General features: G+C 43.6%; 1 protein-coding gene across 9 annotated transcripts in view; it reads right to left on the bottom strand.

Moving 5' to 3' along the window:
• The window catches only part of Stim (stromal interaction molecule), a 53,002-nt gene extending 43,549 nt beyond the window's left edge, over positions 1-9,453 (bottom strand). For all 9 annotated transcript variants that reach the window (XM_050184128.3, XM_050184123.3, XM_050184127.3 and 6 more), the window contains exons 1-3: positions 9,113-9,453; positions 6,828-6,955; positions 3,305-3,419 (exon numbers count right to left, since the gene is read on the bottom strand). In XM_050184128.3, coding sequence (XP_050040085.1) covers positions 3,305-3,419; positions 6,828-6,955; positions 9,113-9,275 — 406 coding nt within the window. In that variant the 5' untranslated portion in view covers positions 9,276-9,453. The remainder of the gene's footprint in view (positions 1-3,304; positions 3,420-6,827; positions 6,956-9,112) is intronic.
• Positions 9,454-18,065: the final 8,612 nt, after the last annotated feature.

Raw genomic sequence — 18,065 nt, forward strand, 5'->3', positions numbered from 1 at the left:
TTCAGATAAAGCTTTTCATTTGGCAGCATGAAAAATACAATGCTAGCCAGCTTAAGCCTCAAGGCTGCTTTTCACATTGTGGAAGAGCAGAAGAGTTCCTTTAAAACAGGTCTGGAGAGTTGAGGGGAAGCTTTAGTTCAGGCCTAGCTCAAATATTTTTATTGAGATTACATGCAAAATACAGAGATTTTCAGATGAACTTAGTGCGTTAAAGAAAAAGCACAATTCTAGTAATCGATGCTCTCAGAATATTGATGTTATTCTTAGAATCTTTGATATGAACTTATGCAAATCAATTGTTTTATGTGAAACAACAAGTACACATTTCTGTAACTTCACAATGCAAACACACACTAATTCTGTAAGCTGCGCCTTAAAGTGCATTCAAAGCAGAAAGATTTACAGAGCTTGGCTTGAAATGGATGCTAAAAAGCAACACTGAATCAGTTCAGAATGGAACTGTATTTTTAAGAACTATATCTTCATTTGATTGGAAAAGATTAATTATTACAGGACAAAATTAAAACAAGACTTTCCTTTTCTCAACTGCTACAATTTTCTTTTTTCTTCTTTCTTTTTAGATGCAACAAATTTTATTCAAATTGGTGATCAGTTTTCTAAATAGGACTTAAGCTTAAGTTAAGTTTTCTTTCAGTATACTTGAACAGCTACAGGGGTTTAAGAAAAGATGCACTACAAGACCTACAAAACATGCAAGCAGACACCATGTCCTGAAGCATTTACAATGAATAATATATAGACAAAGACGTAGTTACACAAGGCAAGCCTTTCATGTATAGTTAAGTGGTATCATTCCATCGCCATTTCAGCCTGCCTAACCCTACCTCAGCAGGGACGAAGAAGAAAGGGCAAGCACAAATTTTAAGAGCACAGAAGGAGACAGGACAAGACAGGACATACTATTTTTTTTTTTTTGCTCCTACTAGAAGTGTCCAAATATGACGTGCAGTATATGCTCAGTGATGCGTGCAGTATTTATGCTGACTATACAGAATTTGTTAACACTAGCTTGTTAGCACGTTAAGTGTGCGAGGAAATGAAATATTGAAACCTTGTATGTGCATAACTGCTTCTGGCAACAGCAACGTTTTTGTTTTGTCCAAAACAAGAGTTCAGATTTGCCAGGGTCTGTGAAGGAGTACGTTTGCCTAGGTCAATCACTCACAGAGAACGCTGATCATGAGAAGGAAATTTACAGAAGAACAAAAATGGTTTGGAGCACCTACAGCAGTCATTGTCAGCTCCTGACTGGAAGCTTACCATTATCATTGAAAAGGAAGGTGTACAATCAGTGCATTCTACCAGTGCTGACATATGGGGCAGAAATTTGGAGAATGACAAAGAAGCTTGAGAACAAGTTAAGAACCACGCAAAGAGTGATGGAACAAAGAATGCTAGGCATAACTTTAAGAGACAAAAAGAGAGCGGTTTGGATCAGAGAGCGAATGAGTATAGCTGATATTCTAATTGACATTAAGAGAAAAGAATGGAGCTGGGCATGTCATGTAATGCGTAGGTTAGATAACTGGTGGACCATTAGGGTTACAGAATAAGTGCCAAGAGAAGGGAAGTGCAGTCAAAAACGGCAGAAGACTAGGTGGGGCGATGAAATTAGGAAATTCGCGGGCACTAGCTAGAATCGGTTGGTGCAGAACCGGGTAATTGGAGATCACAGGGAGAGGCCTGTAGTGGACATAAAATAGGCTGATGATTACGATGACTAGTAATAAGAAACCCAAATCGCCTACAGCATCGGAGCTCATCATAGCAAGTTCAGCATACTGAGAAAACTGGTCTCCACACTTCTCAGTTAAATTCTTTTTGCCGCTGCTTGCACACTGCTGGTTTAGTTTATTCTTTGGGGAAAAGGAAGGTGAGGATGAAGGCTGAGATAGAGGTGAAAAATCAAGTAACACAATATCAGTGGCAAGGGGTTTTGGAGGTTCCGAGACCAGCCATCTTGACATGCTGTAATCACTTTATTGAATTCCAGGGCCATTAGTGATAATGGGTTTTCATATATACTGGATGAATAAGGGAGGTAATTACTGGAGAAAAATGTACAGCTCTGCAACCTAGACCATGAAATATGTTCTCTGTGCAAGGTCTGAGCGCCAATGATCCAGGCCTAAACTTGAGAAAGGACTCCTTAAAGTTGTGGAGATAAATGCACTGGTCATTGCTTGTTGTAAGTGCCGCAATTAACTTGCAATATTTCAAGCTCGGACAATTCAAAGCTTTAGTTAATTCAGATCTAAAAATCTTGGCCAGCCCAATATCTTCCCAATGCAAATTAAACTGACACTTTATATTTGGCCTTTTTAGACTTTTTAAACTTTTTGGCTTCCAAGGCCGAAGCTATGCATACAAAAATTACTGATGCGGGGATGAGTAAGTAGAATGTGCCCATGTTTGGTGATTACATTACTCTCCGTGCAGACAGGCTACATGAAACGAACAATTCTCAGCATTTGCACGCACCGGCATGCCTCGCTTTTAATCTCAGAGGCAATGCGCGAACTTCTTGGCAGTGCTATTAGATGGTGCAGCGTATCCAGAAAGAAGCGTGATAGGAGAGCAGGGTTGCCACATGGCATGTTTCTCAGCGCTCGCACGCACCGGCATGCCATGCATTTTGGAGGCCATGTGCAGGCTTCACGGTAGCGGCGCCTGATGGCGCTGAGTGTTCTCAGAGAAGCGCGAAAGAGGAATCTCACTGCAGCACACACCTAATACATAACGTGTTTCGATGGCGGCAATACATTGTGTCACTATACTGATTAAATGCTAATACATTACCATTTATGGTCATCATAAAACGAGTTCTGCTGCTTTCTTTTTTTTTTTTGACAGAACAGGGAATCGTGTGAAACAAGAACATTTAGAATTTGTTATAGCTGAACGTATCTCTCCAGACATCACCACAAGTACTCCCATACACAGCTCGGGCATGATGTAATGTCACCAGTGGCATTGAGAGCTCTCTAGGCTGCCTGGCTTAGTCTTGGTTACAATGCTCTCTTTCTTTTTATTGTTCAACATTGTTTTTTTGTACAAACTGGACCATGTGATGCACGAGAGGTGATGCACAGAAATTTAAGCAAGCAGTCATGACATTGTAGAAGAAAAATCAGAGGAATTGCTTTTTACTGCAAATCGACCGTATCTGCATGGCAAAAAAAAAAAAAAAAAATTTGCTGCAGAACTTGCAGAGAGCGTAACGATAAATTCATGGCAGGAAAGAATTGGTTTAAGTGCAGGCCAACTCAAGATGGCAACAAACCTTCAGAGACCTGCCAGGATTGCCATAATTCCTCGAGGGAAATGTACTTGTCATTGCCGTGAAATTTCTTCTGCCGCTCATAGCCGTTCTCGTACTGCAGCTCGTCTCTAAGAAACTGGACACAGAAACAGCACAGTCACAACAGAGAGAATGCAAAACAGGACATGCTGCAAGTACAGTGCAACAAGACAAGGCTCTTCATGACTTCAACCGCTCGTGCTTTGTAAACCCAAAAATTTTGCACTCATGTTTTCTCTGAATAGACCTTTTTTCCACCCCTTTATTATAAAGCTAGCTTTCATGAAGTTCGCCAAGCTGATGGTGGGCATTTGACAGTCTTTTCACCATCACATGTGCACAGTTTGTGCATTTCTATATGACAGGAGATGCAGGTGTAGCTCCAGTGATAAAGACATGCAACAGCCACGTGCTAGAGTGCACAGATTAAACACATAAGAACAATGACTGGTGCCTCCATTCATGGGCCAAAGGAGCAATGTGACAAAGTGAACTCGAAAGTGGGAGAAACTGTTGTGACTAACATGTATTGTTCAATTAGTAACATGTAATTTGGTGGAAACTTTCAAGGCCATTTAAGTTATGTCACTGTGTGATATAAACTATAAGACTGTACAGGAAATAACAAAAAAGCAAGAGCTTACAATCACAGGACTCTCAGACATTTCACGACTACTGCAACCAAGAAGCACGCAGAAGACAGCAATAGTACAGTGTATCCAGTTATACAGATACATATTATATGCAGCAAAGACAAAGGACTCACAAACAGCTTCTTAAATGATAATTACTCCAATCCATACATAAGAATAAAGCATATCACAATGCTTCCATTATTTATATGCCAGTAAGTACACTGCATAGTAAAATTTTCCTGCCTATTTTTTCTTTTTACTGGCTTTTTATGCTGAATTCTGTTACAAACTCATAACTGAAGAACATGATCTGACAAGGGTCAATAGAAATATAGGTGTATTGAAAGTTTTCAGGATACAGAATACAAGGTAAACCTTACTGCTAGGCAGCCCCCTGACCTTTATGAATATATGTTGGCAGGCTAGTTGGTTCGACACAGTGTGTACGAGCTACAGATGTTTTCTCATCCTGCATTCGTAGCTTGTACACACCGAACAACACAGGTAATCATTCTTCCATCTACGCATTTCATTTCCGTGGTATCACATGCTGCCTATACCTATTCATTACTGGGCTGAACAAAGAATGGTGGCTCATGCTGGTTATGTTGAGCAGCAATGAATAGTTTAATCCTTGCTGCTCAACATGTCAGACAGCTTCCACGATAACTCACCTGGCCAACTTCCTAGAAATTACAGCTGCTCACGGAAAAATGGGTTATGTCACTCACAAGGCAGAATGCTATTAATATTCACGAGATGCCACAAATTAATAAGAAATAGATAGGTTTTCAAGTCTCACAAATAGGAAAACTCTGCAAATGCATTTCCAGGAAAAAGAAAGAGGGGGGGGAGTGGCAAATTCTAAAAGTAGAGAAAAACACCCGTTTCAATTTGTGGCAGAAGTAACTAAAGAAAGGTGCCCTGCAGTCCCAATAGCAGCAGAATATGTCAAGCCTGGCCAAAAAGGGCTCACAAGGAAGTTTTTTTCTTGATCTCACTCCCCCCCCCAACCATATGCACTCTGATTGCAAATCTCTGCTAATACTAGATCTCACTTTTCTCTTTATGCCAAAGAACTTTAACCTTGGTAATAAGTGTAAACTCATGTTTCACTCTTTGCGGCGACATGCGCAGCAGATAAGTTGCACTGAGAGCTTGTATTCTTTATTTTCTCTTCACATGCTTTGACAATGGCTAAAACAGTAGTGATAGGATCAGAATCAAGCAGAAAAAGTCATTGAAATACTGACCCTGCATCCTGCATTAATAGCCTTCTAACTAACCCCAACAGTCCTTAAAGGGACACTAAAGCGAAACAATAAATCAGTTTAGACTAATGAAGCATTGTTTGAGAACCCTGCAGACAGTCATTAAAAAAAAATAGTTTGATTATTAGATGAGAAAATGAAGATCCAAGTATCAGTATTTCAATTTTGCGCCGAAACCCCAGCGCCGGTACGTCAGCGTGACGTCAGGGATTCCAAAGTATGTTTTCGCATTTGGGCCACATTGGCTGAATAAAGGTTCCCGAAACTTGCCATGTTTAATATTTGGTTCCTTTAGTACACAATGTAGTCAATCTGTACCGTTATATATAATTAGTAGGCCCTAGAAGATGCCATCAAAATCCAAGACATCACAGCCCCCAGGTGCGGGAACTCAAGTAGGCGTCGCCACCCGTATTTCGTTCTTGCGCTTTTTCTGGCTTACCAAACGTCTTATCGCTGTAAGAGTGGTGTTTTAGGTGTTGTAGAACGGTAATTTACTGATGCAGAAGAAATCATTTTTCACTTTAGTGTCCCTTAACGTATACTTTCACAACATCCTTCATAATGGTCATTCACTAGGCAGCGCTTAGCCATGTTACTCAGCCCGTTTCAATCCTCACTAAAGTTGATGTGCAGAGTACTTTTTTTAGTGCAATTAATTCATAAAGCTCCAAGCATATTATAGAAGGACTGAAACCATGTCCAGTTGAAAATGACACTTGGCAGTGCATTGATTCAGGCATGCCTGAAGGCACCTGTGTGACACAGATGCTTGCCAGAAGCTAACAGTATGTACACCCGTGAGCAAAAGTATACGGATTAGGGATAGCAAGGTAAAGCTGGTTTTCTCCTCTGCCTGTAAATTCAAGTTGAAATTAAGGACTGCAATCCAAACTTGGCATTGAAAACGTTTTACTGCACTCGCCAATTTCAGGTTTTGCCTTGACCCTGGGGTCCATATACTTTCGCTCACTCGTGTACGTTCTAGCTTTCTATTAAAGCCAGTTTAAATGCAGTTAGAACTGGTTGCAAGAATAGCAAAAGGTACACCCTCCCGAAGTGAACTAAAAAACACTTGTTCAGCATGTTGAAGGCTTTGGTAAGAAAGAATTAGCATGTTAAAAAGAATGTCTGTTTTCAATGTCACAGTTCATAAAACTTAAACTTAAACCTTTACGCAGAATGGGCGCATTGTTGAGACATATGGAACATGTCAGTGCACATCTGGTTTTTCCGACAAAAGACTGAAGACAGAAAGGGGAAATCTTCTGTGCTGGCTTTCTGATGAGCTGTGTAATGATCTTATACAGGGGTCGATAACATGGCATTTGGCAGGATTTAATCCCTTCTTGCAGCGGCCAGTGTCCTGTTTACCTTTACTATAGTGATTGAGCTTTGTCTCAAAAAGAAAACATACCAAGCATAAATGCAAAGCAAAACGAACTCATCAGAATTTTTATAATGCCATCTTTCGAACTTGAATGCTACATCTGAATTCAAGTATTGTACTACTTGACCTTCCATGCACCATCTGCCACGTCTTAATGCTACGAGTTCAGAATGACGCCCAGCTGTGAGAAAGTTATACAAAAGGCAAACCTCATCAGTCTCAGCGATGTCAACGCTTCCATTGTCATCATCATCCAGCTGTTGATGCAGGGCTCGAATTGCTTCATAGCCCAGCAGGTCATCGCATGCCTTCACTTTCTCACATGTTGCTGTGCTCCCTGAAAGTGTGAGGCTTGATCGTTAAACACATGGCAACCAAACTCAGTTGTGAATAATTCATAAGCATGAGTGAAGAAATCTATACAGAGTGACAGCACTGAGGCACAATGGATATGGAAAGCGACAGTTTGTTTGCGACACAACATAAACAAGCAAGGTACATGTACTGAGGATGAACAGATTAACCAATAAGTGTGCTGATTAAATTATGTACCTCGTTGAATCCTGATTCTTGAAGATTGATCGGACTCTGTGCAATCATTTTGAACAATCTTCCATGTTGCAATGTAAAATATAAAGTGCCATCTTGGAAAATTATTAAGTAGTTGCAAGATCTCCAATACAAAGGAGATCAGTTTATTTATGACTGGGTTCAAATGCACTTAGAGGACTCAAACATCACTCATGTAGCCAAAGATGAGGCTAGATAAGACAGAATTTTTAGAACTTTACTCGCACTACTCACACAATTGTTTCACAAAATTGTTTTGCAATTGTGAAAGCGAGCTTTCAGATAATACTCAATAATGCTGCTTGAACTATCACTGCTACTATGAATAAATATGACTAACAACTTTTGTAACTCCAAAATACTTATTTCCGCAGTTCATCTCTCCATACGCTGAGCCAGGTCCAAGGCGAAGACTATTTGATTCACGACCACAAACATCATGCATAGAAGTTCAATACCGCAAGACTAATTAAAGCTAGCCCCTATAGAGCTATGCGAAACCCACTTCAAATCAAACTCATTCAGGCGATTCTCTGGCGACTGCCAGTCAAAATAAAACTGAAACCCTACAGAAGCGCGGCAACTCGGCTGGCCTTCACAACGCATAAACGCGGCCTAAAGTGCGCGTGACACGCAACCAGCCGCTGCGGATCTGGGCCTTGACAGTCGGGCGCGTTTCTGAGGCTTCGCATTTTTTAAAAATTGCTGTTGTTGTTTCAACAATTTGGTGACGTCACGCGCCAATGGACTGGTGGCCTAGGCGGAATGCGTCGCCGCGTCGCACCAGACGGAGCGCTCGCTCTTCCCAGACGACGACCAAGGCGGCACGACAAAAAAACGCTGGGGTCCGGCAGCGATCCACGAAAACGCCACGATATATTTTCAAGGCCACGCGTGGAACGGCGCCTACAGTCTGACACTGTTAGGGCCGATGCCGGAAACAACAAGGAGACAATCCTGTGTTTCCTTTTTTTCGCTATCAGCCGTGACATTTTACTTGCACCTATACGTCGCGTCAAACGCCCCGCGAGCAGCCTTTCAATCAACGCTTTACAACTTGGGGCGAGTGCCGGAATCACGCTTTCGTTCACACGTGTTGCCTTCGCTTTGTTGGTGTGTATTTGTTGACAGAGCGGCAGTCAAAACGAAGCCTCGAAGAAGAAGGCAGGGAGGTTGTCGCGATCGCTTATTTGCGCGCCGTCGTGCAAGTTTCGCAAAATGACCACATGCGTCCGAACGCGAACCACTTGCTGAGGTAAAGGGGGGCGTGATGAAGCCTCTCACACGGTCGGAAGCAATTCAAGATATTATACAAAACAACCAGCGCGCTGGTCAAAAGCAACTGAATGAAAATTGTGAACGGCGTTTCAACGAAATGAGCTACGATTATAGTTATTATGCGAAAACAGACAAATAAAATAAGAAAAGATGATACTTAAAAAGCGGCTGCAACCTGCTTCGTGGAGAAGCATACATGTCGGCGTGATTAGCTCACAAGCGTATCTCGCAATGCTGCTCAAAACACTTCTGTTGGTGATTTGATCGGAGTTTTAAATCTGCTTATTAGGCCAGCAGGAGCAAAGGCGTCGCGCGGTGCTGTGTCGTTTGTCAGACACTGTGACGCTACGCCACAGACACTTGCTATTCAACAGTGGCTCGACTTGTGCGCCCCACACAGAACAATGCGGTGCGATGTATCAATATTTATAGAGACTTTTAAGTGCTGCAATTTCGCGCGCCGGCCGGTGGGGCAACGTAGCAACGGGTGAAACGCTCGGCTGACTTCGCGAGTACGCCGAGAAAGGTGCAGTGGGTCGTCCTTGCTCGGGCCTCGGACCCGTAGCCTCGACGTTTCCGAATGTCGCAGAACGGGCTCTCGCTAACGAGCGCACGGAAAACGGTAGAGGTGAACTCTTCCGTTTACCTTTGTCGTCCGCCGTAGGCGCACTGCCTTGCGCGTGATCCGATGCATCCTTGTCGCCTGTGAGTGCATTTGTCCAGCGGTCCTGAACGAGTACGCCGCTGCCGAGAACCACCTCTGAGAATAGGAACACGGCTATGATGTAGCGCGGGCGCAGCCAGTTCATGTTTTTATCGACGTGGACGTCCGGCGACCGTGACGCGCGCCTACATAAGCTCGCGTTAACTTTGAATCCGTGCGGCACCGACACATGAGTTATTTTGATGACTAAATTCACGGAGAGCCAACAAATACGAGTACATTCCAGCCACCACAGTGAAACTTCGTGTCAGCCGTATACGGCCCCCAGCATCAGCTCCGCAGAATATGCAGCAGTTTTCTGACAACATATAAATATATTTAGAAACATTTAAATTTGCGCTTATTTTAATGTACTCCGATACATTTTAAAAAATTCAATTTATTTATAAGCAGTATATTTTAGTGCAGGATTTCAATCCATTAATCAGTTGGCAGATTGGCGGTAAGTTCAAAATAGTACGGCTGCTCTGAGGCCGCTTTGGTTCTAAGTGTACCGTGACTACCGTAACTCGCTGAATCCAAGCAATACTTAACACAATTGCTGCAATACACTGTGCGAGCTCTGAAGTTCTTAAGACTGCAACAACTCGTTTAACCGCTCCTAGTACACAAAAGTTCGCGCGGAAGACGCTTCGGGGTACCGATTGAAATGTGGCCACTTAGTGCACCCTTTTAGGCGTATGATTCGATACCAACTGCACCAGCTCGAGCTGTTATCAACCTACATATTCGCGTCGCGCAATGTACCCTCGTGTGCTTTATGCTAGAACACGACCGTTAATTTATTCGGCTTGTATGAATGAGTAACCAAGTGTTGCCTCTTCTCGAAACCTTGGTACCGAGTTGAGCCTTCCCCTTCCCTCGTAAAAATTGACATGTAGAAAACATTAAGCTTTGGAAAAGAAGCGTGAAATGTTGACAGGCTCGAAAGGCCGTCATCAGTTCCGCAAATCGGTAACTGCTATTCTAGCTATTCTACAGCGATACAGATTCATGGAAATGCCGTCCAGTGTACGCCGCTCTGCAACCGTGAGAAAGGGACACTAGAGAGAAAATGTAAGTTGATATATTTTATTAAGTTACCCCTTAGCAATACACACAAAAATAAAACACTCTCACCGCGTTAGGAAGCTTAGTAAACCAGAAAAATGCGCAGAACGAAAGAGGGGCGGGCACGCCATCTTGAAGTTCCCGCGCCAATTCGCCGTGACGTCCTGCATTTTGACGCCCTCTGCTCGGGTCTAGGTAAATTTTTACCAGTAAAGAAATGGACTGCATTGTACTTTAAAATAACTGAAACGTGAGGTTAGGAAGTTTCAAGAACTATTACTGAACCACAACGGGCCCAAATGCGAAAAACATTGAAATCCATGACGTCACACTTATAAACCTTCTCTAGGGGTCTGGCGCGAAATTCAAATAATCGAAATTTGATCTCCATTTTGTCGTCTGATAATCAAGCTGTTCCCATGAAATCAACAAAGTAGAGTTATTCAAAAAAACTTTATCAATATAAACTGGGTGTCCATTAAGAAGTTACTATTGAAAGATTTCAACCAGAGCAATATCCAGCTGCCACAAGAAAATAAAAAAAAGAACTTTTCATATGGGCTGGACTAATTTTAAGTAAAAACAGCACGCGCTCATGAAACTAAGAAGATTATTGTCGCAGTCACCAACAGCATAATAGCTGAGGAGTTTCTCACATATTTAATTAGCTCACGGAATATTGGACCGAAAGACCTCAAGCAGAAGGTACCTTGCGCCGTCAGTATTCGGTGGCACCTCGTAGTTTATCGTCTGCGATATGAATGTGCCCTATTCGCAATATGGGAAGTGTTGAACCAAATTCACTTTAATTTTTGAAGGACGCAGCACGCAAAGGTTGTACAGCTTCAAAAAATACTGATTATACTGATGATGATCACGATGACGTTAATAAAACCACTTGCAGTAAACTTGTTCTATGTTTGTGGAAAGCTTGATTAAGTTAAATATAAGACAAATATTCCCAAGAGACGTTCAGAAAGGCAAATACGGCCTTTGTTTTTTCATAATAATATTCTGTTATTTCACCTCCAAGTAAGTGAAGTTAGGGTTTTGCAGTAATACATTATCAGTATAAAACTGAATTATTGTTGCTCTTCAGTGTCCGTAACTGCAACAACATTTCGCTTTGGATAAATTGGTTAAAATAGCGCATACGCATGCCATCGAATCGACATCGGCAAAGCTGCAGGAGTGGTAATCGTTTAATTTTCTTGTAATGGGTGCACTGAACAGTTCCGAGGGTAACGTCTCTTCGTAACCGAGGAGGCAGGTGACGCAGAGCAGGAACAGCTGGTTGCCCGAACGGCTCACACTCGTGCCAAGCACTGGCGATCCGGCTGGCCCACTGGTTGCACAGCAGGCATGGAAGAGACGATCTGGCTGGCCTTGTTCTTGTGCTCTTCTTCGTCATTACATCCTTATTAAGGGCTTTTCAATAGCGTCGTAGCAGACGACGCGTGCGCTTAACGGTTCCCGGATGTGACGCAAGTCCCAGCACACCGTCTCCGAGACTTCCAGCACATCTCGGGCGCCACCGATTCCCGGAGGAGCCGCGCGCCGCGCTGGTTCACGAGGTACGTGCAGCTTATATGGGAGCATATACAGGGCATATATCCCCGCTTCGCATATACAGGAAATACATCCCCTTCGCACATATACAGGGACACTAGGCGCTGCGTATTTAGCGGCAGGCAGCAATGGCGGCGTTATTTTCTTTTTCCCTCAATATCTTTGTATCGAAAGGGACTATTCTTGCGAGCTTTTCGTGAAGCATCCACTCCTATATCAAACGAAACTTTTGCACGGAGCATGCTGTATATCTACACTATATGAAACTGGACTTTCTACGTGTTCCACATCATTATTATTTTTTCTTTTTTTGCAGTTGGCCTTTAAGCTGCAACTGACCTTCAGCCCTCCCCGCAAGCGTCTGTATGGGTTGAAGTCTGCGTTATTTTTCCTTGTCATCCCCGGCCTGTTCGAAGAAGAGCGCTCGGGTTTGTTTGCAAGGCTATGTTTATGCTGTGTCCAGCAAGGCACACGAGTCTAAACAGGGAATGGCGGAAAGGGTAAAACACGAAGCGTCCGCGTGCGTAGCGAGTTTCTCCGCCGACTTTAGCGGCCGGCTGCGGGTGTGGGGAGGATCTCCCGAGCAAAGTGAACCGTCACACTGTGGATTTAGAAACGGCACGCTCTCGTAACGGCGACGTCTCACGCGTCGGGAAGGCGTATAGCCTTGAACTGCGTCAGCGTGCCGAGGGGCGTACTGCAGATAGAAGTTGCCATTGTGTACTTTTTTTTTTTTGCTTTTGAAGCAACTATAGTGCATGCATTCGAAGGCACAGGTTCGTCGGGGCTCGACCGCAGGCATCTTATGCATCGAGAATTCCCTCCATCAGTTTCTCTCAGCAAATGAAATGCGATTGGTTTCTGCTTATTTAGCTAACTGATTAACTATAGTTAGCCGCACGGGTGAACAGTTATATAGCTATAGCTTGTTAGTTAGTTGCGATATCGTTAAAGTAAACTGGTACATAGGAAAGCGGCGAGCAGCGAAAATGCAAGAACTGAAAGGATAACGCAGTTCAAGATTGTAAACACACGGCTGTATACGTGCGTGTGTGTTTGCGTATGCCGGTGCGGGTGTGCATGGTGCGTGTGTATCTGCGTTGTAGAGCGTGCTAATTAAAAATTTCTCTTAGATGTTCTCTTTTACTCGCTCCTAAGTTTTCCTCTCTTTAGTCAGGCTCTGAATTAATTGCAATTTAAACAAAACAAAACAATCGAAAAAAAAAAGAATAACGATGACGTTATCACCTGCTAGCGTGTCTGGATGTTTGCGTTCTCAGGCGATCTCAAATCGCTCACAATTTTCTTTTCACTTAGTTTCCTCTTCTTACTGATAGTGCTGAACTTTCCGGCCAGTACAGAACAGACCATAGCGAACTAAACGTTAATCGCTTTCGCGCAGTTGCTTTTTTCCCTCCTAACTGCTATTGTTATCATCATTTAAAAGGAAGCGATCCGGACACTGACCAAAATGATTTAAAAATATATTTATGATTCGGATATCTTCCTTTTAAGTATGCATCATCCTGATCAGACAAGCTTCCTTTATACTCTCGATTTCCTTTATCGTTACCGCCACACTAAACATGATTGTTTGTTACTTCCTTTTTTACGATTAGTTTACTTGTTTTTTTAAAAAGCTGCACGCTATAATAGACAGAACCCTCATCTGCACATGCCATTACAGCTCCGTTATAACAAGAAAATAGAGAGAGAGAGAGAAAGAGAGATCTGTACTCTATATTTTGCTAGATGCATTTTTTTCTCGAACATTTGAATTCCGTTCTAATAAAAAAAATCTCACTATTTGAACACGGCTGACGAAGGTAAAGTGTCCTACAACACCTAGTCAACCACACAGGCGAAGCGATTGCATATACCTCATTTGCGAGAAAAAACAAAAAAGGAAAGAATGGAGATCTGTAATTGATGGGGCATACCCCAGTCCCATACTGCATGATATGTTTGAAACATTTTGATAAGGCACCGGAGCCGAATCGGACGGCCCGAAGCAGCTGCATTGACTGTTGCACTGCCACCTCGAAAAGCCTTTGCAGCTGTGTGTATATAGCAGCGGAAACGCGGTTTCGCGAACGCAGTGCCTGCTTCCTTCCGCTTTCTTTTGTTTCTTTTTCTTTCGCTTTGCTCTTACCGAAACGTGTATTAGTCATGTACGAAGCTGCTCGCAAAATTAATCGTGACATTCACTTACCGTGAACAACACAATGCCAAGAGGAGGCACTGACCGAGCGCCATCTGTGCATATAAGGCGCCAGATTAGGCTTTTCATGATAATTAAAAAGCATAATTAAATGGGTTAAATGTTCTGGAAGCTGTACAGCGGTACACGAGGCGCCGGAATAATTTTGACCGCCTGGGGTTCTTTAACGTGCCTTTAAAATCTAAGTACACCAGCGTTCAGCAAGTTGGCGGGAGTCGAACCCACGGACTCCTGGTCAGCAGCGCAACGCCATAGCAAACTAAGTTGCGGCGACGGGAGTCTTGCATTAACTTCGCCAGCCATTTTCTCCCTTGAGGCGTCTTTGCTGCTGAGCTTCAGCCGCAGGGACGCCTCTATTGGCAACATTACTATAGTGGCACAAAACGATTACCTTGTTTAATTGGCACTATAAAGACAAGCACTAAATCAGTTTAAACTAATAAGCTATAATCTTTCAAAACACTATTTTCACTAATTTCGCGACTATAAGCTAATTATTAGAGGAGAAAGAAATGAAGGTCAAAAGTTTGATCTTTTTTTTTTTTTTAATTTTCGCGCCAGCAGTCAGCGCTGGTATACGCAACGAGGTGTACGTTTGCGTGACGTCATGGGTTTTAAAGTACTTTTTTCCCCCCGCAATTGGCCCGTTTCGCCTGTTGGCCCAATGTTCAGTATTTGGCTCTTTTAAAATTTCAAATGTAAGTTACATTTATCGATAATTAGTTAACTGCGCCCAACCAGACTACGTCAAAACACATCACGTCACGACGCGCTCGTGCGGGCAGTTCAAAACGGCACTGCCGCCCGTCCTTTTGTTTTCGCGTCCTTTCTAGCCATTGAAGCATGCACGGAGGAAAGAAAAAAAAAAGTAGATGTCCTGACGTCACGTTTTTGAAGCCGGAAATGCAGCCATGTTCGTGCGCCATCTCCCTTCGCGCCTCCAATCAGCTCGCCGGAGCAGTTAGGCGCGAGCTTTGAACTTGCATTGCTACGAGCCGCCTATAGTTCGTCTCGCGAACAGAATGCGCTGCGAGAAAGACACGGGCCGAATAATCTTATCTCACTTTTCAGAGGCTGAGCGCAGCAGCGAGAGCTTCAGGAGCGCGGTTGCTATGGCAACGTTGACGTTCGGAACACCAGTCCCAGTGCAGTGCTCCTTCGCGAAAAATAGCAGGTGACTTCCGCCACACACACTCACTCGGGCTAGCCGGGGCCTCTCCTTCGCTTTCCTTCCTCCATGGTTCTAGCTTACCAAGCCGCGTCTAACAGTGACAGTGGAAATTTCGTATTGCAGAATGGTAACTTACTAACACAGCCTAAGGTTATTTTTCTCTTTAGTGTCCCTTCAAATTTCTAAACTTGTCTATTGCTGATTATTTCACTTTATTTCTTCATTTCAAACTATATTTTCTAAACATTTATTCTAGCTTTCTTTCTTTCTCATTTCTACAACTTTCTTTTTCATTTTCTACCCATAATTTAGTATAATAAGTTGTGATTTGCTAATAATAATGTTCATTAAAAATTTAAACACTTGCAAAGCTGCCTGCCTCTTGGCCAATCTCCCGTCAGTATTGTATAGACAGGTGTTGTGCCCCTTCCGTTGGCAGTTGCCAGCCTGCTCCTCGCTTTCCCTTTTCTGTTAATTGTATACACGTGTTCAAAACAAATAATAATAATATGGTAAGGGTCACTGCTTGAAAACGAAACAAAACATAACGGTCTCGCGCCAAGGGAGTGTGGACACTGCACGCAAGGAAAAAAAAAAAAAAACCTAAACAAAGTGCAATCGTCCAACGCCTCGCAGTGCGCGTCACTGGTCCACCTGTATTCTATGTCATCATCATCATCACCATCATCATCACCATCATCATCATCATCATCACCACCATCATCATCATCATGATCCTTGTTACGCCCACTGCAGGGCAAAGGCCTCTCCCATACTTCTCCAACTGCCCCGGTATTCCCATATGTATTCTATGTGGCGAAGTCCGAAACAAGGCTTGCAATCGTGACGCATTGCAACTGATAAATAAAATAAGAAATAAGCTCTCATGCTTTACGCTCCAATATAGAATAGAATTTATTGATAGGAAAGACAGAGAGGTCGGCCTGAGCTAGTGCGCTCTAGTCTGCTACTCTGCACTGGGGAAGAGGGAAGGGGAGTGAGAGTACTGGGATGGATGATGATGATAAGAGAAGTGGTGAGTGCTTATGTACATGAGACAGTTGTCTTGCTAGAGCCGCTTTAGTTGCACGCATTGAAATTGCAGTGTCAGGCCATGGGCCGAGGATAGCTTCCTCCGACAGTGGTTGCCTGCCAACGCTGACTCGGAAACTTTCTAACGTCCTTCATTTACGCTCCGAAACCATTATATGACAATATGAGGCACACCGTAGCGTGGGGCTGCGGAATAATTTTGATAACTCGGGGTTCTTTAACGTGCACCCATTGCGGCACTGTTCACGACGTTATTTCTTTTTTTCCTTTTCTGCTTCCATCTAAATGCGGGCGCCGCGTGGCCGGCAGGGAACCGGCCCCGCGACCTCGCGCTCAGCAGCGCAACGTCATAGCCACTGAGCTGCCGCGGCGTGTTCGCAAATAAATGAATGGTACAAGCGTAGTGCTGAAGTTGAGCAATCGATACGCCGCTCTGCCGTGTGTGCGCTTATTGTTTACTTGTGTACGCTGTGGCATTCGGAATTGCCGCGGGAAGGCCACTGTTATTTTGTTGTAGCACATTTAGGTGGGCAATTCGTGGCACCTGCTAGCTGTGTGTCTCTTTCTACTTTTCATTCACATGATTATTTTTGTACGCGGAGCATAGGTCGGCATACTCACTAACGAGAACAATGACTCATACTCGATCGCTTACGCCCTTTCTCTTATTTTTTTCGGAGAGTCTTTGCCGCAAGGCATGTTCGTGGGTGATAAAAGAAAACTAAATAAAAGCTTGCAACTCTGCATCACCAGAACTACACTCATCTTGTAATTATCATATACTCATCTATATACTCATCATGCAGGTATATAATGATGTAATGCGTCATTTCACAGCCGTGAGACAGTAAGTGAGGAAGGACGGGCGTGGGACGTGAATATGAACGACGGGTTAGTGACGGTTAACGTGAGCATCAACGTGACCTGACAGTCGGCGAGTGGTTATGAGCAGACGTGAGTATGTATACGTGAGTGAGTGGCGGTGGCGTTGACTGTGAATGGAAGCGACTCAATGAACGCGAATGAGTGCCGACGAGTGCGAGTGCACAGAAGAGTGAGCGCATAGCCTACAAAAACACACAAAAAGGAAGTTATTGGTGAGTGAGTGTCCGCTTGTTCTACCGACCCATGACGCACAGGCAGTGTCGCATCCACAGCGAGTAAGGTTCGCAAATGTTGCCAAACGTCGAATCTGAGGGGCAGAGCCTTAGTAAGCGCGTCAAAATCTCAAGTGCACGTTGCTGCAGGGCATGAGCAAACGTGTTGCTTTCTGTTAACGATTCTATAAACGGTTATATCAAAATGCTGTCGCAGTATAAATTGCATGAACGATTCCAAGGTTAACTGTCACAAGGAAGAATACTCAAGGTATTAGGTGCGCAATTTGTGAAAAAAAAAATGCGCTGCATGATTGGTTCGTATAATAGACAAAAATCTACCGATTAATTACGGCAATGATGAAGATATCGTGTGGTATTACGCTAGCAAGTCGGAAGTGGTCGCAAGAATGGGTGCGACGATGCCTTGGTACGGAGATCAGCGCATCGGAAAGCGCGGCGAAAGAACTTTCTGCGAACGAGGGGAGCGGGAGATAAGCCGCTCTATATAGGCGCGGAATTCCTGCAGCTAAGTGGAGCGGATGGGGTCGGGCTTTGTTGCTCGATAGAGTGCAAACCACTCGTTTCCACTTCACGAATTATCTTTGCAGCGATGGAAACGTGCCGACAACACGAAGGGTACCAAGAGTCGCGTGCTTAGATCTGTCCCTGCATCTCCTCGTTTCCAGAATGTCGAGCAGGCGTCCTCTGTAC

The sequence above is a fragment of the Dermacentor andersoni genome, chromosome 4, assembly GCF_023375885.2.
Source record: "Dermacentor andersoni chromosome 4, qqDerAnde1_hic_scaffold, whole genome shotgun sequence".
In the NCBI taxonomy this organism is placed as follows: domain Eukaryota; kingdom Metazoa; phylum Arthropoda; class Arachnida; order Ixodida; family Ixodidae; genus Dermacentor; species Dermacentor andersoni.